General features: G+C 39.9%; 1 protein-coding gene across 3 annotated transcripts in view; it reads left to right on the top strand.

The window, feature by feature from the left end:
- Positions 1 to 22,973, top strand: part of fhit (fragile histidine triad diadenosine triphosphatase) — a 998,292-nt gene that overhangs the window by 682,660 nt on the left and 292,659 nt on the right. For all 3 annotated transcript variants that reach the window (XM_062969657.1, XM_062969656.1, XM_008105413.3), the window contains 2 exons: positions 12,900 to 13,045; positions 15,593 to 15,622. In XM_062969657.1, the coding sequence (XP_062825727.1) occupies positions 12,900 to 13,045; positions 15,593 to 15,622 (176 nt within the window). The remainder of the gene's footprint in view (positions 1 to 12,899; positions 13,046 to 15,592; positions 15,623 to 22,973) is intronic.

Below are 22,973 nucleotides of genomic sequence, written 5' to 3'. Positions count from 1 at the left end.
AGTTCCACTGACGAACAGCTCTCACAGTGAGGAAGTTCTTCCTGATGTTCAGGTGGAATCTCCTTTCCTGTAGTTTGAAGCCATTGTTCCGTGTCCTAGTCTGCAGGGCAGCAGAAAACAAGTTTCCTCCCTCCTCCCTATGACTTCCCCTCACATATTTATACATGGCTATCATGTCTCCTCTCAGCCTTCTCTTCTGCAGGCTAAACATACCCAGCTCTTTAAGCCGCTCCTCATAGGGCTTGTTTTCCAGACCGTTAATCATTTTATTTGCCCTCCTCTGTACTCCTGTATCAGTCCAGCAGCCTTCCTCCTTTATTTGTAGATTTTTTTAAAAAATTCCTAAACTTCAGTGGATGACCCAAATGTTCCAAAACTTTGAGAGCTTGCAGTCATAAATGTGCCCTATAAGTGTGGCCATTTTAATCTCGATAGCCATAAAAATGAGGGAAAGAGGAGCCTCACCAGCTTCCCCAATGTTGCCAATGGGCTGGATCTTCCTAGAGCGAAAACTGAGCTTCCAGGTAATGGATCACAAAATGATATTTTCGTCCAACTGAACTGGCCGGGGGAGAGGGGGATGGGACCAAAAATGGGATGAGTTTTTGCCATATCGTACACCCTTATAATATACCCATGTGGAATAGTGATTTGAGTGTTGGACTATGACTCTGGGGACCAGTGTTCAAATCCACACTTGGCATGAACAAATCATCCTTTCTCATCATCAAATGAAGGAAATGTCAATCCCCTTCTGAACAAATCTTGCCAAAAAAACCATATGATAGATTCACTTCTTTAAAAAAGAAGAAAAGCTTTTCTGCTTACGTCCTGTGGTTAAAATATCTCATGGAAGGCATTTGAGGACACGGGGCAAAATAATTGATTTATTTTAGTGGGAGCAATTGTTGGGGGTGCAACCCTCCAGGATTGCGGGGAGGGGGAATCATGCAACCCTTTCCTTTCACAGGTATCTGCTCATGTTATAGAGAATATTTGAGGACTTCATTACAATATCACCTCCATATCCACAAGGGAAATGCTTAAAAATAATTATTAGATTCAAAAACAGTGGGAGGCTTACAGCTCTACATTGCAGCTCCCATAATCTCTCTGCGTTGGCGATTCTAGCTAGGCATTCTGGGAGTTGCAGCCAAGCAACATCTGGAACGCCACATAATCCCCATTTCTGAAATAAAAGAAATGTTAAGAAATATATGTTCTAAATGAAAACAGAGTATTTTGCCAAGGAAAGAACCATTCAAAAATACATTTAAATATGAATGTGTGTGTTTAAATAGCACAAATTAAGTGGAAGCAGGATGCAACAGACTTATAACTGAATGTGTAATGGAGTAGAATGCACCAACCCCTCCTTGTTTGCCTGTGAATTGTGGGAGGGTTTGCCAATCCCAAGGAAAGCTATCCTCGCCGAAAATATCTTGCCCACAGGGGGGCATCCAGCACACATCTGTCCTCCTAGGAAAGGATGGCAACCCTACCCTTAAACAAGCATTGTAATAGGTTTCGGAGCCTCTGTGTGTGTGAAATGAAGTATTAATCCTGCCATTCAAACACAATAAAAAGCTATGAGGCCTCAAGGATGAGCGCAGCCTTAATCTCCGACAGAAGAGGACTCTTGCTGAGAGTCATTCTGTAATGGGTGGTACACATTCAGCCAGGGAGATTATCACAGACTGAAATGCAAATTAGCAAATGTTCCCTTTAAGATAATAACAAAACATACCACGGGCGTGAAGAGAGATGAAAAATGATCCCAAATACCTCTAAGCTTTTCAATTTGTAAGAAACAGCTCAGGAGGAAGATGGAACAATATGGAGAGAGACCTGTTCATTAGCAGGAGGTTATAACTACAGTATTCATGAATTCTACAGTTGAAAATATTCTTTTCAAAATCCAAAAAACAAAACTTTGTTTTGCCATTTTATCTAAGGGACACCATTTTACTATATTGCTGGGACTGGTTTTGGTATCTACGGGATGTGTGTGTATCCTGCACCCAAACCCCATAGATACCAAGGGCCTACTGTACAGGGTTGTGCAGAGACATTTAATACCTGAAGTCTGCCTAATGCCCCAGAAAGGAAGCATAAGGCCTCTTGGTTCTCCAACCCCTCCTCCTTTGCATTAGGACTCTTACCAGCAGTACCTCATTGAGTCTTCTCATATTTTCTGACCCTCTTTAATCCTAAAGAATATTAGCAGCAAATCTTCAAATACTCTGTATTCTTTTCTTGCCCCTTTAAGCATTATTTTAAGTTATAGTAGGGCTCTCTTCTTTGCTTCTAAGAAGCCTCTCCCCATTGGATATTTTTTTCCAATTTGAAACTTCCCATTGCCTTACATTGTCAATTCTAAAGACACATTGTCCGATTTTGAGATTTAAACTGTAATTTCCTGATTGCTTATGCTTAACTCTGTTTTTTCGCTTGTAATAACGCCACCTGGGTTTAGATTTTTGATTTGAACTACAACTCGAACAACAACTGAAATAGTTTGTCAATACAATACACATGCTGTGAAATAATAGAACGTTTGGTGAATTGTAGCCAGGGGTGCAGCAGCTACCAGGGAGAGTGTGTTACCAAATTAAGCTCGCAAATTTCTATCATACCAGAGAATGAGGCAATGAACATGGTTCACATGTACAGCTCTTATAGTTGCTAAATTCACACTCCCTTGCTAATTTTGCCTGTCCCTTTTCTTTGGATGGCTGAATTGTGGTTGGAACCCACTAAGGCTCCCTCTATACTGCCATATAAAATCCAGATTAATTGCTTTGAACTGGATTATATGAGTCTACACTGCCACATAGTTCAGAGATCCGCATATATATCTTGTATCTATATCTTTGGTTGTGGCTGCCATGGGCCACTGGAAATTTGTGCACACAAAAAGATATTCCCTTCTATTGCCATAGATTACATTTTTGTCCCACCTCCTGTTTGTTAATAGAACTTAAGATAGTTTAAATATTCCAATTTGGTCTCTGATGTAGGAGCTGATTAGATATAGTCCTGTTTAGTGACATACGTTTTTGGGTGATGAAGTGAGGTTGTTAAACATTCTGAATTTATGTGGAGCCCCCTGGTGGTGTAGTGGATTAAAGCCTTGTGACTTGAAGGTTGGGTTGCTGATCTGCAAGCTGCCAGGTTCGAATCCCACCCGGGGAGAGCGCGGATGAGCTCCCTCTATCAGCTCCAGCTCCAAGCGGGGACATGAGAGAAGCCTCCCACAAGGATGATAAAAACATCAAAACATCCCGGCATCTCCTGGGCAAAGTCCTTGCAGACGGCCAATTCTCTCACACCAGAAGCGACTTGCAGTTTCTCAAGTCGCTTCTGACACACACACACAAAAATCCCAGTCAAGGTAACACAGACACAGAAAACAGGTTGCTAGAGACACAGAAAGAAGAGAATGTTTACAATTTTTCATGGTTCAATACAAAACTATGGTAAATTGAGCCATTTACCAGCACCAGCACCAGCACCAATCTTGTGAAACCCTTCCCATAGTCATTCCATCATGGGGGTGGGGGTGGGGTAGAGAAGCATCTAGCTACAGTAGAGTCTCACTTATCCAACACTCGCTTATCCAGCGTTCTGGATTATCCAACACATTTTTGTAGTCAATGTTTTCAATATATCGTGATATTTTGGAGCTAAATTCGTAAATACAGTAATTACTACATAGCATTACTGCATATTGAACTACATTTTTCTGTCAAATTTGTTGTATAACATGATGTTTTGGTGCTTAATTTGTAAAATCATACCCTAATTTGATGTTTAATAGGCTTTTCCTTAATCCCTCTTTATTATCCAACATATTTGCTTATCCAACGTTCTGCCGGCCCGTTTATGTTGGATAAGTGAGACTCTACTGTATCTCCCAATAGCCAGACACAAAGTAATCACATTTGTCACTAAAACCCATTGGAATCGTCCCTAGGTCTCAGCTCCTAATGGAATGATTTCACATCTTATTACAGGGAAGTAGCCAGATCCTGGAATGGGTGTGTGATCCTGGAATGGGTGTGGGGAACTCTGTGGTAGGCATGGACCAGAGAGCTGGTTTCTTCAGAACCAGGAGGAAAATACCAACCTTTGCAGTATGAAGACTTATGTTGACTTATGCCTGTGTATGCTACTAACAGGATTCTAGACAATGTGTGACACATTTTTTTCTTTCACTTGTTCTTTGCTTCACACAGGGTGGAGAGGATGGGGAGGCTACTTTAAAGGAAATGCATGACACAATGAAAAAAGAAGGGATGATTAAGTGGGGAACAGACAAGCATCTGGAGCTCTGAGGATTACCTGGGAAGGAACCCCACTGGAGCATTGCAGCACACCAAAATACTTGGGAGTTACCCTGGACTGTGCCCTGACTTACAAGAAGCACTGCTTCACTGTCAAGCGAAAAGTGGGCACTAGAAATAACATCATACGAAAGCTGACTGGCACAACCTGACACAGTCAGACACAGTGTACAATCAGACACAGTGAAGCCAGAAAGACACATTGAAGACATATGTCTTTGTGCTTTGCTACTCTGCTGCTGAATATGCATGCCCGGTGTGGAATACATCTCACCACATTAAAACAGTGGATGTGGCTCTTAACAAGACATGCCGCATCATCACAGGATGTCTACACCCCCACAACACTGGAGAAATTATACTGTTTAGGTAGCATTGCACCACCTGACATCTGCCGGGAAGTAGCAGCCAGCAATGAAAGGACCAAGGCATTGACATCTCTGCCCCATCCCCTGTTCGGGTATCAGCCAGCCTGCCAATGCCTTAAATCAAGAAATTGTTTTCTAAGATCTACAGAGATACTCGCAGAAACACCTCAGCTAGTGAGAGTCCAAAAGTGGCAGGCTAAAACCAGGAACCTCAAGCAGTAGCTGATGCTGGATGAGAGACTCCCTCCTGGGCACACAGAAGACTGGGCAATTTGGAAGGTGCTGAACAGACTGTCCTCTGGCACCATGAGGTGCAGAGCCAACCTTAAGAAATGGGGCTACAAACGAGTCCACAGCATGTGAGTGGGGAGAAGAGCTAACCACAGAACACTTATTACAATGCAGTCTGAGCCCTGCCACACATGCACTATGGAGGATCTTCTTACAGCAACACCAGAGGCACTCCAAGTGGCCGGCTAAAGGACATTCACTATAATGCCAAGGTGTTGTTGTAATTTTTTTTTTAAAAAAAAACAACAACTTTGTTTGTGTTTCCAAATATATTACAACTTGTACCCTCGGTTCACTTCTGACACGATAAATAAATAAATAAAGTGGAGAGATGTACCCCTCTTGTTTTGTTCTTAGTTTTTCTGGTTTATCTAGGGAGGGCACATTCATTTCCTCTGAAAGCAGAGTAAAAGTATGCAAGAGCTTCTTTCATACTCAAATCAGGTCGAATGATGACAAATTGACCTTTTAGTTTCATCTGAATTAACTGATTCCAAACAAAAATGTTTGCATTGGGGTTTTGTGCACATGTGAGGAGATGGTGATGGTTCTTCTTTGTATTTGCTTTCAATTGGATTAATTTGTCTTGACTTTTCACGGTTTGTTTGCACTGAACAGTTGGAAAAAAGCAACCACAGGAGAAGCTGGCCTGTGAAAGTGACAGAGAGGCTGACAGCTGCTCTGACAGGCACCTTCAAAGCACTCCTTGCTCCTGCTGACAGCCTGGGCTGGGCAGCATGGAAGGCATGCATCAAGGCAGCTGATAGACAGCCTGTAATGGCAAGGAGGAAGTGCTTTGAGGTGCAGATTGGGGGCTGCTGTCAAAGCTCCATCTAATGCAGGTCCTACTGGCACAGCAAGGAGTGATTTGGGGCACGAATCGGGGCATTTGGCAAGTGTCCTGAGCTGTACATTCAGTTGGCATGATTCCTGTTTTTTAAGGTGTTCCCTGCTGGAATAGAGAAGGCAGATTTCCACCTATGCCAGAAAAAAGGGAGTATAGGGAAAGCACCTAGAAAACAAAGATTAAAAAAGAGAGGGAGGCTGCAGCCTTGAAATTGACTGGTAGTGCTAATTTTCCCCTTACCTAGCATTTTCTTCCCCCCACGTCAGTGGCTCTTCTGAAGCCTCAGTTTCTATTGCTCCTTTGTACCAGAGTCCAGGGTCAGTCCAACTGCGAGGGATGTGCCTGGGTGGGCAACAATGGAGCTCTATATTTATAGAGCTCTTTAGGCAAGGATTACCTGTGGAGGACTGTCCCCAAACCCTAGGACTAGACAGCTGTGGCTACAAGACAGCCAACAGTAGGAAAGGGAGAAAGTAAGCTTTTGCACCAAAAGAAAACAGGTCCCTGTAGGTGATGTATACGGTTAGGCAGGTGCATAGGTTTTGTGGAAAGTTGCAGAAGATATTCTGTGCCCATCTTCATCACAGCATGCCTCAAGAAATTGGAATGACAACTCAACAAAGGTGGAGATAAGTGTCAAATATGATACTTCCTAGTGTCCCAGGGGTCTGGAAAAGGTGTTTGAGGTTGATTTTATCCCTGGGATTGTCTAATGCTATGGCAGTGTTTTGTGTGAATGAGGAGCAGGTCAGAAATTGTATGGCGGAGCCATCATCCTTGAGAACAGCAGAAGTTGCCATGTGGTTTAGGGTTAGGGCAAGTCATCTTTGAAATATATGGATTAACTGATATTTCTATAAGTGACCCATGTTAAATGGGTCAAAACAGGTGTAACATAAGTTCAAGTGGAGGGGGACTAACCCTGTAAATCTGAAAGAGCCTTAAGTATCAGGCAAAGAAGAAAAGAAAAGAAAGATCAACGATTTGGTCTTATCCTGTCAATTTTTAATCTGTATATAAATTGAGAAATGTGTTTGTGCTGCAAAAAAAGTAATTTCACTTGCTATTGTGGAAAAGAACTTGTTCTGTGTGCTCTCAAGGTTTTTCTATAGAGAAGTTTAGTTTTACCTTTCAAAGCATTTTGTTTCATTTCTGAACGTCTTCTTTAAAACAAGAACAATCCCAATCCCTCCCCAATAAAAATGCAAATGAGAGATACAGATACAGGTAGCACACATGACCAAGAGTAATAGGCTTGTACTAATAACTCTCATTTCCAGTTCTGAACAAATAGCAATTCATGCCTTGAATGGTACAAGGGGGAAAGACTTAATTAAAGAGAATGATTTTCAGTGGAAAGTAAACTCAGCTGAGATCAATAGGACATACTCCTGGGTAAAGTCTCAGAATATAGCCGAAAGATGGGCTGGGTAGTAGGAAGGCACAAAGAGCTTGCAGTATTATAAATTATGGATTAACAAGAAGGGACAATACCTCCAGATACATGATGTTCACATTCAGTGTTTACACTTCTTGATCTTCCTGTCATCTTGTCCTCAGTTGTTCCAGATAAAAAAGGCTATATTTTCTTTGATACTCCAGTTTTGTCAGATCACAGATCCCAAACTTTCACAATTAATGGCCAAAAATGTAATAATAATAATAATGTTATAAATTGGGTTGTTGTATGTTTTCTGGGCTGTATGGCCATGTTCCAGAAGCATTTTCTCCTGACGTTTCAACCACATCTATGGCAGGCATCCTCAGAGGTTGTGAGCTATACCTCACAACCTCTGAGAATGCCTGCCATAGGTGTGGGCGAAACATCAGGAGAGAATGCTTCTGGAACATGGCCATACAGTTCGGAAAACACAGAACAATCTAGTGGTACTGGCCTTCAACAACACAATGTTGTAAACTTCAGTATATTGGTGTGGTGCCTATGTTGTATGATCATATGTATTTCTTGAAGATTGATGATACATACCTGAGACAAACAATCAGACTGCTGTCTATGTTAAATGTGTAACATTTTGTTCCAATTCTACTTTTTATCTCTTAAAACCATGTCACACAGCTATCTGGACTAGAACCACAGTGTAGAGGGAAGAGAGATTCAATCCATCTTTTCTCTGTCAGATTGCCACTCCAGTCTCACAACAGTTGAAATATCACCACAGGAATATCTCAGACAATGAAGCCTCTGACAAAGAAGCTCCTTTCTACAAAATCAGTTTTTATGAGAGCCCAGCCCAGGCCCCTTTCATTTCCTTTCCTTTTTTTCTTTTTCTTTTTAGTTGTTGTTTTGTGATATTGGCACTGGAAGAGTGGTGAAGAAGGGGTGGAGAAACGTATATGTTCAGTATCCTAGCAGGAAGTCTGTAGTAAACAAGGGAAAAAAGCTGGGATTGGGATTCTACTGTAAAGTAGTTGGGTGTATTTATGTATTATGAGCAAGGTAAACAGCTTTCTCCAGAATTACTTCCTGAGCATGTGTGGTGAGCAAAACAGATGTCTAGACCAGGGCGTCAAAAACCTTTCCACTGTGATCTCTAGAAATTTTTACATAGGTACAGTAGAGTCTCACTTATCCAAACTTTGCTCATCCAATATTCTGTATTATCCAACACAGTCAGCGGGCCTCTCCGTGTGCCGGGCCGCTGCCAGGAGGGGCGAGATGCGGCCGGTGCAGACTTTTCCTTTTGGGCACAGCATCCGACCTATTATCCATTATCAGAATATTCATCTCCTAAGCACTCAAATACTTCAGGGCAGTGGGAAACCAGATGCGATTAAAACTATGCTCACAAAGTGGGGATGAACCTCAAGAAAAACTGTGAGTTAATTATTATACCACATCTCTCCATATCTGACTCCTTACAGTTCCAGAGGGGAATAGGGAAATGCCACCCTCCAGGAGAGCAATGTGAACATAACCAAATCAGTTTTATTTATATAATGACGGCACATTCTGTTCTTTTCATATTGCAGAGATGACCACTTACCTTTTAATGAAACCAAAGAACTACACAAATTACAAGCAATTAAAAACAAAACAGGGCCCCCTGGTGGCACAGTGTGTTAAAGCGCTGAGCTGCTGAACTTGTGGACCAAAAGGTCCCAGGTTCAAATCCCGGGAGCAGAATGAGCACCTGCTGTTAGCCCCAGCTCCTGCCAACCTAGCAGTTCGAAAACATGCAAATGTGAGTAGATCAATAGGTGGGAAGGTAATGGTGCCCCATGCAGTCATGCCGGCCACATGACCTTGGAGGTGTCTATGGACAACACCGCCTCTTCAGCTTAGAAATGGAGATGAGCACCAACCCCCAGAGTTGGTTACGACTGGACTTAACGTCAGGGGAAACCTTTACCTTTACTTAAAAACAAAACATCACCACAACAAGGAATTCAACCGGTTCTTCTCACAGGCAGGATGAGCAACATCCAATTTACAAAATTCACATCCACATACGTAATTTGACATGTACTAGGCTTTTCTTTAATCCCTCCTTATTTTCTAACATTTTTGCTTATCCAATTTTCTGTCAGCCCATTTATGTTGCATAAGCAAGACTCTACTCTCTCTCTCTCTGTGTGTGTGTACACACAAATATATAGTGGGTATATATTTTATCTAACATTTACTGATAACATTTATTGATAACAAATCAGCACTTACAGAGCTTACTGAACAGGCTGATTTACTTTTTAAGATGTATAGATGAAATATCTTCTACAGAATCCACTGTAAACACTGCACAAAAGATTCATGTAGATGTCTAAACCAGCCACTAGGTGATGTTCAGAAAACATTTATTGTTGCCAATTTTTATCACGATCCCAAGATTGAGCTAAGGGGATCCCATTTGGATTGAGACCCACAGTTTAAGAAGTAGTGATCTAGACATTCAAAAATGCTTTACCTTGACTCTGTCTGCACAGGTGTTAGCTATGATTTCACTGCTGTTGTCACCAAGAAGTCCTTCACCAATATCAATTGCCCACTACCATTGTTTCCCAATAACTGTTTGGCTTATTTAGTCTGACTTCTCAGGAAAAAGGCTGTCCGGCAGAATTTGTATCATCAGCTTAGCTTCTTCTTTAACAGGAGCACACAGTATCACCACCACCACAAGATAGTGCAACGACGAGGTGTTTTTAATCAATTACTATAAATTATTTACAATTTCAATATCATATAAAGTATATGCTAAAAGAAATCAGCAAGGCATGTGTCTAAATTAGCAAAGGGAGACATGTTTCAAGAATTCCATTTAAGAAAAGCAGGGTTTAGTTCCTCACTTTGTTGAAGAACTAAGCAAAACAACTTGTTTCTAGATTCCAGGAGAAATATTTGGGGAAGCAAAAACATTCTGACTAGAAGAGTAATTGGTTGTTTGAATGTTTATCAAGGGAGGTTGTGGCATTTGCATAAAGAGATGCTTCTTGAAATAAGCTGCATAAACATCTGTCAAGTTGACTTTGGGCTAATTAATCTTGCCTTATCCCTCTTGTAGGGGTGGCTACTATGGTCTCCACAACATGAGAAAAATAGGTATATTGGTCTGTTGCAGAGTGTTATAGTAGTTACTGTGTAGCATGACATTTGCTAGGCAAATGCATAGAGGTAATGGCCAGAATCCTGTTGCTGACATAGTTGTTACATGTTTTCAAGTTGTTTCTCATTTATGGTGACAAATCTATCATTTCGGTTTCTTGGCAAGATTTGTCCAGAGGGTATTTGCATTTGCATTTGCCTTTCTCTGAGGCTGAGAAGACGTGACTTGTTCAAGTTTCATCCAATAGATTTCCATGGATGAACAAAAATGTGAACCCTGGTCTCTAGAGCTGTAAGTCCAACACGCAAACCATGCTGACTCTCGGTGTTACTGATATAAACAGATGTAAAGGTTCTCCACATGTGGAGATTTTTTTTGGAGAGGTGAACAATGCACAGCAGTCATATCCAGTTGATGATGGTATGAGCAGAATTGTACATGGGTGACCATTGCACATTTGATAGTGCATTAAAGTACATAACATAGAATATCAATGTGCATTGCTTTGATACACTCACTCCATACATTGTGCATTATAACTAGAATGTTTTAAAGATGTGTTTAAAGATGTTTTTAAGATGTTTTTTTAAAAATTGCTGATTTTAGCCGGTTCTTGTAAGCCGCTCCGAGCCCTAGGGGAGTGGCGGCATATAAGTTTGATAAATAAATAAATAAATAAAAACATTGGCCATTGAGCCATAAATGTTGTAATACATTAGTATTCAGTACAGTAATTGTATATCACAACTCCACCAGCAGGTATTTCACTATGCTGAAATAATCTTTTCCTATGCATGGTAGCTCTTATATGACAGTTATAGATTGAACTCTACTTAATGTGTATGATGAAACATATCCTAGAAAACTTTAATGGGAATCAGTGGTTGACCTCAATTTGCCCTCTTCAGAACCTCTTTTCTTCCTGGATCAAACCTTGGACTCTTCTATCATATTCTTTACAATATGTGCGAAAGCTCACAGTTCTATGATGGGTGAAAAGTAAATCTCTCCTTAGTTGAGATTTTAGTGTGAAGTCATGTGAAGTCTAAAATGCAGTATCTCATGGATGTGTGTATGTGTATAGGAGATAGACAGAAAGACCAACCAAAACCCTGTTAAATTTTTTTTCTAGATGTCAGGGAAGTGATATTCTTAATTTACAGTTGATGCACTGGCCCATCATAATAAAGCATTGCAGTTGAAGAAGGGCAATGATCTAACCGAGTGTGAAACACACCCTGAGATAAAATCTCCCTATCTTTCCTTCTGCAAAAATGAATTTAGATTCAGGAAATGTGTATTCTTGTGTTTTGTAGTGTTGACATGATTTCCCCTTTTTATGGTCAAATGAATTGGTTTTCTGATTTTTTTTTTTACCCCTGTTATGAAAATGCTGGTTGCACTGTAGATTTCTTCCTTTCCCTTGAGGTCCTAGATCAAGTAACAACAGTCATTGGTGAAGGCACTTTCTACAGTATTCTGGAAATATTATATATGAGAGGCTTTCCTAAGCACTACAGCTCTTTACACTCCCAGCAAATAAATGATCTTACAGCATTGTAAAAGAAAAATCCCATAGAAAATGAACTCATTGTTTTCTAATACCTTCTAAACTAAGAAGTATATTCTTATCTTAGAAAGTATTAGAAAATTCTAATTTCTAAGTTAGACGGAATTAGAAAACTACAGTATATATGCATATGTTGTATATGTCCTGATGCTTTGTGGATAAATCTAGCACATGTTTACCTAGACGTCAGTGTCATTGCAATAAGCGAATCTTAAATTTTACAGCCAACTTCGTTGGGATTCCTTGGATTAGCTTTTGTTGAGAATGTATCATTTTTAAAAAAAAATGCAATGGAAATCATTTGGGATTTTTTTGGGAAAAAATGTGAAGGGAAAGCAAAACTGATAGATTCTTCCATGGCTATTTTGATTAATTGAGTGGGATGTATTTCTAAACAGACTTTCAACTGATGTGCTGCTACTTCTAAAACGTCTGAAATATTTCAGTAATGTAATCCATAGATTCTTCTCTTTCCATAGGTGCAGTGTCCACAACATCCTGCCTTGTATTCATCAGGAAACCCAAGGTGAAGGAGAACCCACACTAATTTAAAAATGTGAGAACGTTTGTATGATGATGAATCTACAATGTGAAAATTCTCTATAAATATTACATGCTTCAGAATTTTGAGGGGAATTGTAGGTTTGGAGATAACCACAATATGAGATAGATGCAACTTGTGGTTTCCAAGGTAAATCGAGAGAAACATTCATTGTATTAGAATATGCTCAGTCTACAGTTTTTCTGTGGTTCTTTCTGTCTGTTTTTAAACCCATTTCATTTTCTTGCTTTAGTCTTGTATTTCAAAAATCTCATTGGAGCATACCCTCTTTTTGGCCTCTTTTGTCAAACAGAGTATAAAGCTTTTATAATTTGTTGCCTAAATGTGAAATTGTGCCTTAACGTTACATAAACCAGATGTTCTCATTTGCCCACTCCGTCCTGTGGAACGGTTCCGTGACCTACTCCCCGAAGAAGTGGCTGATTTATTTCGTGCAACACAACTAGTGGGAAATGTGGTTGAACAACATTTTGGTGGCACTTCACTCACCATTTCAGTTCAGGTCAGTCTCTGCCTCTGCCTGGCTTCAGTTCACTCAGTAATTTTTCTTACTAGTCCTATAATCAGAAAATTATAGACGTACAAATGCTCCCCAAAGAGGGTTTTCAGGCTTGTAATAAAAGAATGATACTTCTGGTACTGATCTCTAATCTCCTTTGTGTGGTAAGATTCATTGCTGCAACATGACAACAGAAAGTCAATATTATCGCTGGCTTAAATGAAAAAACCCTGACTAATTAACTGTGTGTCTTTTGGGACAATTCTACAATGCCATGTGACAAGGAAAAGTGTACCATTAGTTTCACTGAAAATCTACAAATATGACTTTGAGGGGCACAGAAATGGATTTTTTGTGTCCTACAAGGTACTGTGTCCCATTAAGTGTTATGTGTTTACCAAAATTAATCATGGTTATGGTGAAGTTCTCTCAATTCAGATGTAGAAATAAATTTCAGGCACTTGAAAGATCCATTTCAGAAGAAAGGCAGATTTTGGCTACATTGCCATATGGTCACCCATATAATGCAGTAGAACTGCCTTGAACTGCATTGTGTGGGTCTACACAGGCCATATAATGGTCGTCAGATACAGGGAAGCCTGTGTCCAATGAGGTCATCAGTCTCAGTTAGTGGCCTTAAAGTATTTGGTGAATACAAAGAGAGTGATAGTTAGGGCTGCACCTTCTGGCACATTAAAAAACACAGGTTGGATATACAGGAACCCTTGTGCCTTTGAGTGCACATACATTGTTGCTGTTCCCCCTGGGTTGAGAGAATGTGACTTTGCACAAGATCACACCTGGTGCATTTCCATGACTGACATGGATTTGAAATCAGATCTCCCATAGTCCTAATCCAACACTCAAGCTAGTATATTACCCATTAACCTAAATCCATTTGCTAATTCCAACTAGAGTAGATGTAGTGAATGAACCTGGCTGATCAATATTTTTGAAGTTTATCTCATTCAAGGATCTACTCTAATAATTGGATTTAGATCAGTGTGGTCATGTACATCCAAACATACATGTGTAACCTGTTTTTAGAATGCCAGATGCATACACTGAGGTAGCAGAGCCAGCACTCAATTTGACTTCCAGGGACATTATGACTAACTATTTTAATAGAAGTATCTGCCAATCTCCTTGACCTCCATTGTATCCTATGGCATTAACAATAATGCCCACTATAACTTGATAGGAAATGGATTCTCCAGAAATAATGTATAGTTAGAAGCTTTCCCTGTTGTAATCCAGAGTACATTGAGAATGGCCTGGAATTGCATGGAACTAGCAACAGAACTGAAGTAATTAGCCCTGTTGAAACTTGAGCATCTAAGAATGAAAGGTGGGACACAAATATTTTAAATTTCGGTAAATATATATCAAGGGTGAGGTCAGGGGTTCCAGTCCCTATCCTTAGGTTCTCATATGTATACTAAAGTCAGTGACATCATTGTGAAGAGGTGGTGTCGTAGGTGTGGACGACACATGACACCATCAGAGGAAGTAATCCCAAAGTGACCACCTATATAAAATTTATTATGGTTATAAAAATATCCCTGTGACTAGATATACGGTCACCACAAAAACATTTTTCATAAGACCAGCTTATATGTACTGTATCAATATACCCCCATAAGGCTAAAGCTCTTTGCATAACTTACTTTTGAAGCTTCTAATGCACATATCAGAGCTGTCATTATTACACAATTACAATGACACTTTGAATCACATGGTTTTATCTGTACATGCTCCAGTCATTGATGTTGCCATTGCACTCAGTGATATACAAAAATTATGATTTACAAGTAACAGTAGTGCAAAAAATATTACTAAGAGTTCTATAACATCTGGTATGGTAGGAGGCCTATGAAGGGTGACATGATGAATTACTGCACTCGATGACACCAACCTTAATGGTGCCATTGCCAAAGTGAATAGGGTGTACACACCCTCAGTTCTAGTCAGTCTTTTATCTTTACAGTTCAATTTAGAATTTAAAGCTTGAAGAAAATTGCTTCAACCCCCCATGAAATGGCAGCCTCCCCACCCATGCTTATGACAGTGGGACATGACAGTGAAGGACTTGACTCATTGGTCACCTCTGACATCGCAGGCCCTCTCTGTTTTCTTAAAACTGCATTGTGCAGAGAAGGCTACTTTACAGTACTGTGCCTGCCAACAACTAACTTGTCTTTTATAAATAGCCCCCATAAATCTTGGTGAGCACCAACATTTATTGGGAGCATCTGTGATATAAGATAGCAAGGGCTGAGGGAATAAATGTGCCAGCGTTTATTCCTTTTCCGACCATAGTTTCCCATTTGATCAGGACTCAAAATAGAAAGGTGTCTTGTCCCTAAATGCTTTGGTGCCAAATCGCACCCACGAGAGTGCTATAAATTAATGCACAATGAAATTGGATCTAAATTATTAATGGCCAATATTTGTGAATACCCAGGAGAGCCTCATTGGCTGCCCTTACCTCCGTCTCATTTTCTTTCTTTTTTACTTTCCCCTCCTCCCTTCCCTCCTCCTTGTCTACAGGATGGTCCTGAAGCTGGACAGACGGTGAAGGTGAGTGCTTATTTTATTATGCAGAGTACAAATTAATAAGAGACAATTATGTGAACTAATAAAACTCAGTCAGCTGCAGCACATTGCTGCATTGCTATTTTATCCTTGAAGCTAGAGGAATTCAGAGTGTTTGGACACTGGGAAAATATTGAATGTATTCCTTTCTCATCAGAACTGAATGGGGAAGGGATTGTTTAAAGCAGAAGAAGAGTCCCTGCCAGATTAGATTGGGATGGGTCAAACATTTGCTTTTATGGTAACTAGAACATTGAAGAGGTTGGAAAGATTACTTTTGGGGATGACAAGTACACTCCCCAGCCTGCAGGGCCCCTGGCCATGTGATGTGTGCAAGTTCTAGACAAGTACTCTTTCCATGTCCTTGTAAAGTCTTCTTTCTTTTTTTCTGTTGCCAATTCTATCATGTAACTGCCTGTGGTTATGATACACACACACACACACACACACACACATCCCCCTTTTGTCCTCCTCAGCCTGTCATCTAATCCTTTTCACAGCATTATACGAGAGTTATTTACAGCTTGCATAAGTCTTGAAACCCTTGGCTAAGAGGACTCTGTGTTATCTATGCAAAGACCAATGTGGGTTCTGGGGTATGTGTAATCTCCTCCTTTTTATTTCTTTTAAAGAAAGGTGTAAATCACTTGTGTGTTGTGTAGGGATGTAAATCTTTTTCTATTTCATCTTTGCACATGGAAATGTTCTGTTGGTTTCTCCCACTGCAAAAGTATGCAAATATGTATGTGCAATTTTCTGTACAGAAATATGCACTGTTTTGTAGTTTTTGGACAAAAAAATAATTTTGTTCAATCAAAATATAGTTTGTGAAATGTATATAGTCTTATTTGCAAATCAGTCAATACATACAGTTTTGCAGATGCCCTCTCCCCAGTGTATTTCTGTGTAGAATAATTTTCCAGGACACTTAGAAAAATGTGAATGCCAGGCAAACATTCTTCTCTCTTAGGTATTTTCCCAAGTCTCTCGTTTTGGCTAGGGCATGAAAAACGGGGAGCTTTCTTTCCATTCTTAGATGGGTACTCATAAAACAAGGAATATAAGGGTATTTAAATTCCTCTTTAGATTATTTTGGATGTGACCATATGGGCAATACAGTTGTCTTACATATGACATGTGTGGTAATGCATTCTGTGTTCTAGGACAATTTCCTCATCCTTGTGACTTTATCTGGCTGTTCTAGTTCTTCACTGATGAATTGTGGAGGCATTTCTAGAGATCCTGGAAATGTGTTTCCACTTTTATTATATTTTATAGATTCTGGTTGTGTTTTATGCTTTCATACCTCCCTGCAGGACATGCATTCAATGTGGTGGCCATTCCCTCAGTGTACAGAGCCGTACCTCTCATCCTGAGGGGTGAGTTTAGGATTGCTCTGTTAAAGATCCTGTTAGGGCTGATTAAGAGAAGGTTAACAACTGACAATAGAAAATGGAAGCAATTCTCTTCCCTTCCATTTGCTACATTGACCTTATTTGTGCTAAAGTTTTTATTGTCACCTGAAAATTGCTAACAGGGATGGAGGAAGAAATCAGTGCAGAGTGAAAGGAGAAATAGAGAGCCATTTAGAAGACTGACAGGGAAAGACTCACAAATTTCAGTAATGAAATTTCTTTCTTCATTGAGTTACCTTTACCTCTCTATTCATGACCCTTATCTTACTCCTTTCTATCAAGTTCACACCTTTGCTACTTTGGTCCCATGATATCTGCTCATCATTAGGCAAGTGTCTGGTGGAGAGTATCTCACAAATCTGTTGAATTGCATGGGCCAAGGCAGTTTTTAATAATGGTAATTGTAGTCAACACATTTTGAAGATACTAGGTTTTCGAAATGTTGTTTAAAAACTTACATGGGAGTGGGGCCCTCCATAGATCTGCCTAGACCTGCTGAGTTGATAGTAAGGGAATGTTAACAATTAAATGTCTGGAGGGCAAGACATTTTCATTTCTGGCTTACATGAAAGCTTAGTTTATTACGGTGTGGTATGCAAAGCAATACTATCATCCAGAGGCATTTCAGTGTAAAGGAACATAGATATCATATTGTCAAAGGCTTTCATGGCCAGAATCACTGTCTATATTGGGTTACTGTGAGCTTTCTGGGCTGTATGGCCATGTTCCATAAGCATTTTCTCCTGAGCTTTTGCCCACATCTATGGCAGACATCCTCAGAGGTTGTGAAGTATCTCACAACTTCTGAGGATGCTTGCCATAGATGTGGGAGAAACGTCAGAAAAAAAAGCTTATGGAACATGCCCATACAGCCCGGAAAACTCACAGCAACCCAACATAGACATCCTCCCTGATATGGTCCTGTTGACTCCTTTTCAATCCCTTTCTCCACCACATGCTTCATTTTGAAGCAAAATATAACCTGTTGTGGAAAAAAAAATACAATAATATTTTAAAATATTAGAAAAAATGTTAAATCCCCATATTTTTCAGATTTTTGGGAAAACCTGAATGGCATGATTTTAATATTGAATGTAATGTTTTTAAATGTTTAATATGTATTAATTTTGATTCAATTTATTTTAAGCTTATGTTTTGTATATGTTTAAGGCATTGAATAATTGCCATATGTAAGTTGCTTTGAGTCCCCTTCGGGGTAGAGAAAGACAGGGTATAAATAGGGTAAATAAATAAATGGATGGGAATAACTGCAGTTAGAAATTATATATTCTTCTGCCTTGGAAATATATATATATATGGTATTTTTCCACAGATTATCTGTTCAGGGAATAGTACTTTCTACACAGTAAATAGTGCTTCTACATATTTTTTTTGTTCATAGAAAATTCTGTTCTTTGCACAAAATATGCTTTTTCCCAAGTGAAAAATCGTGGTTTATTTTGTCATGTGAAAATTTTGCACCATGTGAACTTTGCACAAAGTAAGTCCTAAACTACAAACAGCCTTTGCAAACTGCTCACTTTTCTAAGTTTTTTCTCCCAGAGGGAAGAAAACTGCTGAAATTATTTGCTCCTTCCCTTGAGAACAAAATTATAAAGGAATGTAATTCCTTAAAGGAGAATGGCACCAATGGCATGAGTCACTTCGTGTTGCTACCACAAAGTGTTGAACCAGCTGCCAAATCTTCCTAGTCTCTTGGCTGTCAAGTTGTTGTTAAACCAAAAGGGAAGTTTTTCTAGTTATTTGTGTGTCATGTTTCTAGCTATGCTCGCACTTGTGAAATCTGGGCACTGCTGGCATTGAAAACTTTTTTTTACCAGATACCAGAATGACAGGGTGGTAAAGACTGTATTTTATATCTGTTGCAGGAGTTTGCAATGCCTAGAAGCTATTTTCAGTAGCATCAGAGCAGTGTTTTAGCAATGTAGCAACATCCCCAATAATCTCTAGCGAGGAGGATTAGACCAATAAGCAATATTCTCATAACACCTACACAGACATTTGAAGGACCGGATTGATTGACTAATCAGAGCCTTACACATCTCAATTTCAACTCACAGCTGGTGGTGTTGACCTCCCTGTTGGACTCTGGGTTACTTGAAAATATATTCATGAGCAGTGCATTAGTTGAAAGAAGTACTTTCTTGAATAGCCATGAACAAACATATACATTCTTTTGAGAACTCAGGGGAAACATCAATGTATTTATTATATGAGAAGCAAAGGCCACTAGATGTGCCCAGTGAATTGGGAAAGTGTTGAGATGTACATAGAGCTTGTTCATTGGTTTAAGAAAAGAAATGGGACTATCATGAGTTGTTAATGTTACTGGAAACTCCTGAGTTTATAAATCACACATACTTATGACTTTCCTGTTTCTTGCAGGGGGTTGGACTGGATGGCCTGTGAGGTCTCTTCCAACTCTACGATTCTATGAAACCACTTCATGATACTGCATTTTTCCTCTTTTGGTAAAATTATAGAGTTCCATAATTTCTGACAATACATTATCTGGGTGTTCATGTACTATTATTTTTAATGGAAAAGGGGGAGTGTTTTTATACAATCATCAAGTTGGAAGAGACCGCAAGGGCCAGCCAGTCCAACCCTCTGCCACGCAGAAAAAGCACAGTCAAAGTACCCCTGACAGATAGTCATCCAGCCTCTGTTTAAAGCATCCAATGAAGGAGGTTCCACCACACTCCGAGGCAGAGAGTTCCACTGCTGAACAGCTCTTACAGTCATTAAGTTCTTCCTAATGTTCAGGTGGAATCTCCTTTCCTACAATTTGAACCCATTGCTCTGAGTCCTGGTTTCCAGGGCAGCAGAAAACAAGCTAGCTCCCTCTTCCTTATGGCATCCTTTCACATATTTATACATGGCTATCATGTCTCCTCCCAACCTTCTCTTCCCCAGCTCTTTAAGGCGCTCCTCATAGTGATTCACAGTCTCCAGATGTTTGATCATTTTAGTTGTCCTCCTCTGGATAACTTCCAGCTTGTCAATATGCTTTACAACATAGGTAGCCCTGTGAGCTGGAGCCAATCTGTCAGCCAAGGTTTGGAGTAATGAGGTTGAGACTAAAGGAGGAAGTCAAAGCCTGAATGCCATGTTTATAGTTTGGGTTTTTATGGCACTTTCAGATATTTCACTGGCTAGTCTAGGGAGGCAGTGTCTTCAATACTTGGGGAACCATTCCTAGAAAACCTCTCTGACTTGTAGTTTGATTGTGTCCTGACCTGAATCCTCATTCTAGCTATTAATGGTCTTTATGGCCATATAGCTGGCTATTAAGAGGTATCAAGCAGTAACCAGAACAAATGCTTGTAGTATATATATTGAAGTGAAGGTCCATGAATTCTGTCGCATTATTGTCATCACTGATAAAACCTGAACTGGTCCTCAGGTTGGTTGAACTGGCTCACTAGGTCACTTTGTAGAGTGGGAAGTATTCACCACTCCAAGTAATTTTGAGAGCTCCCAATGAGGCATTTCAGAGTGCTTGCAACTGAGCAGTATGGATGAAAATCAAGCAAAGTTGTATTAGTCAAGATGCCTAATTGAAGGCAAGCATTAGGCAGCTCCCAAATTCTATATTAAGAGTAAGAAGGACATGAATGAATGACTGAAAAGACATTCACATCTGACAGGAGTTCATACTGGTGGAAATGTATTTCCATGCTTCCTTACTCCAGTCACATTAATGTAAGTAGCTATTTAAATGATACTCCGCTGGAGAAGAGAGACAGCACACTGCAGTTATTCCTCCACATTTGCAGGTTAATAGCTCAGTTTTGATTTTTCACAGGTTACTGTATTTTCACCCTCCTTTGTTGTTGTCCTATAAATGACAACATTTGAAGTTGGTAGTTGACTATAGAATAATGTGGGAGGGACTAAACATGCTTAGGGAAGCTTTCTGCAATGTAACAAAATTGTGTTTGCAATGTAAATGTTTATTTGCAGTTGTTATCCAGTTTTCATTATTTTTATTTGCAGTTGTTATCCACCCTGCACGTCTAGCTTTTGCAAGTGCAGATTTGTTTGGAAGACCCATGATTGCTTATTCCTTGGATAGATCATATTGGGTTGGAACAGGGTGGGAAACATCTGTTCCTCCAGACTACAATTTCTAATATGCCTTAGCTATCCTAGCCCAAACTTCTGGGATCTGCAGTATATTGGGAGGAACTAATCCCTGTACCAGATGGCCTAAGAGTCTGACCTCCTATAGGGCAGGTTCCCTCGGTCTTCACATTGCTGCTGCCAGTGTTTAAAACAACAAAGTTTTCTTATTTCTTCATGCCATGAACCTATCCAAGGTGGAATTATGCAATTGACAGTGGCCCGCTTCAAACGTATGTAGTGCGTTGTGAGTACACATAATAGTGTGGATGGTGGTAGAAAGACAATTTTCTTAATGTTAGTCATTGAACAATGTGCTGGATGGAGGTGACAAAATTTTCAACAATGCCCATATGAAAAAGCATTAAAAATATGCAAACAACTTTCCTAATCTTACCCAGAAGGGGAATTTTTAGTTCTTTTTTCATACTTGCAAGTCAAAACATAACAAAGATTTGAATTCATAACATAAAATGGGTACAACCTGTGATACACCCTTTTTACACACCCTCCTACAATATTAAACTGATATGGATGTGATCCAAAGCAAACTTGTAATCTAAGAAATTCACTGAAATGAAAATATGTTTCCTCATTTCTACTCCAGTGTAGTGTGGGATCTTTAACATTATTATCACAACATCAGAAGGACCAAGGTAGACCAAAGTAGAGAACCCTACCACAAAATGCTGGAGCAAGACCCCATTCTTGGTCCACAAGCAGACCATGGGTACCAGAAGCATTTGTGCCACTTTTGCTTTAAGACTGGAGAATCTAATCAATTAATGGACACTATTAGAAGCAGGAGCATGGCTGTTATTGTGATCTGTATGGAATAGCGTGGCATAATAGTCCCAGAGGCAGAACTGTGCTGTATTTCTTCTCTTAACTCCTCTTGTCCCACCAATTCACTTATTATTTAACTACTGCTAGCAATATGTCCATTCATTTACTGGTGGAGAGCAGACTGGGGACTGGTGAATTGTCTGGCTATGTTCCCAAGCCAGATGCAGATCATTATCCATTGAGATTGTTTGGGGTCCTTCAGAGGCCTCAGCAGCTGATGCAATGATTCTGCATCAGGCTAAAGCAGTGGTTCCTAACCTTTTGACCTCCAGGTGTTTTGGATTTCAACCCCCAGAAATCCCAGCCAGCTTATCAGCTGTTAGGAACTGCGGGAGCTGAAGTCCAAAACACCTGGAGGCCCAAAGGTTGGGAACCACTGGGCTAAAGGGACATAATTTGCTGGTTCTTCATTGTTGCCTGCTTACCCACTTCACACCACCCACCAAATGGCTGCAGTGCCAGATTTAGGACAAATGAAGCCTTGTGCTAGTTAGTTTATGATGTCCCTTGCATGGGCCCAGAAGGAGGTAAGCCTGGTAGGCCTACACTTCCTGATTTGTGGAATATTCCCATAGACTAGCAATTCTACCATTATGTCTTTAATCACTCAGAAAAAAAGTTTTCAAATTTAGAATTGCAAAATCAATCATAATTTTTTTGGGGTAGGAAGATGGGGTCCCCAGCCAACAGGGCCCATGTTTAAGCACACCTAAGCACTAGGCCTGTGTGATTCATTAAAAAAATGGTTCAAAATTACTTACAAAACTGGGGGCACTGATGCTTCATTTCTAAAGTGTTTCTAAAATATATTTGGTGAAAAACTCAATACCATATTGAGACTAATGAAATTTCATTACTATTTCGTTAGAGTAATTGCATATGCACATAATTAAATGACTATCATTGGAGAAACTTCAGGAGCTCCTTTC

The sequence above is a fragment of the Anolis carolinensis genome, chromosome 2 (assembly GCF_035594765.1).
Source record: "Anolis carolinensis isolate JA03-04 chromosome 2, rAnoCar3.1.pri, whole genome shotgun sequence".
Classification (NCBI taxonomy): Eukaryota; Metazoa; Chordata; class Lepidosauria; order Squamata; family Dactyloidae; genus Anolis; species Anolis carolinensis.
The sequence above is the reverse complement of the archived record's forward strand: the minus strand, read 5'-3'. Positions and strand labels throughout refer to the sequence as shown.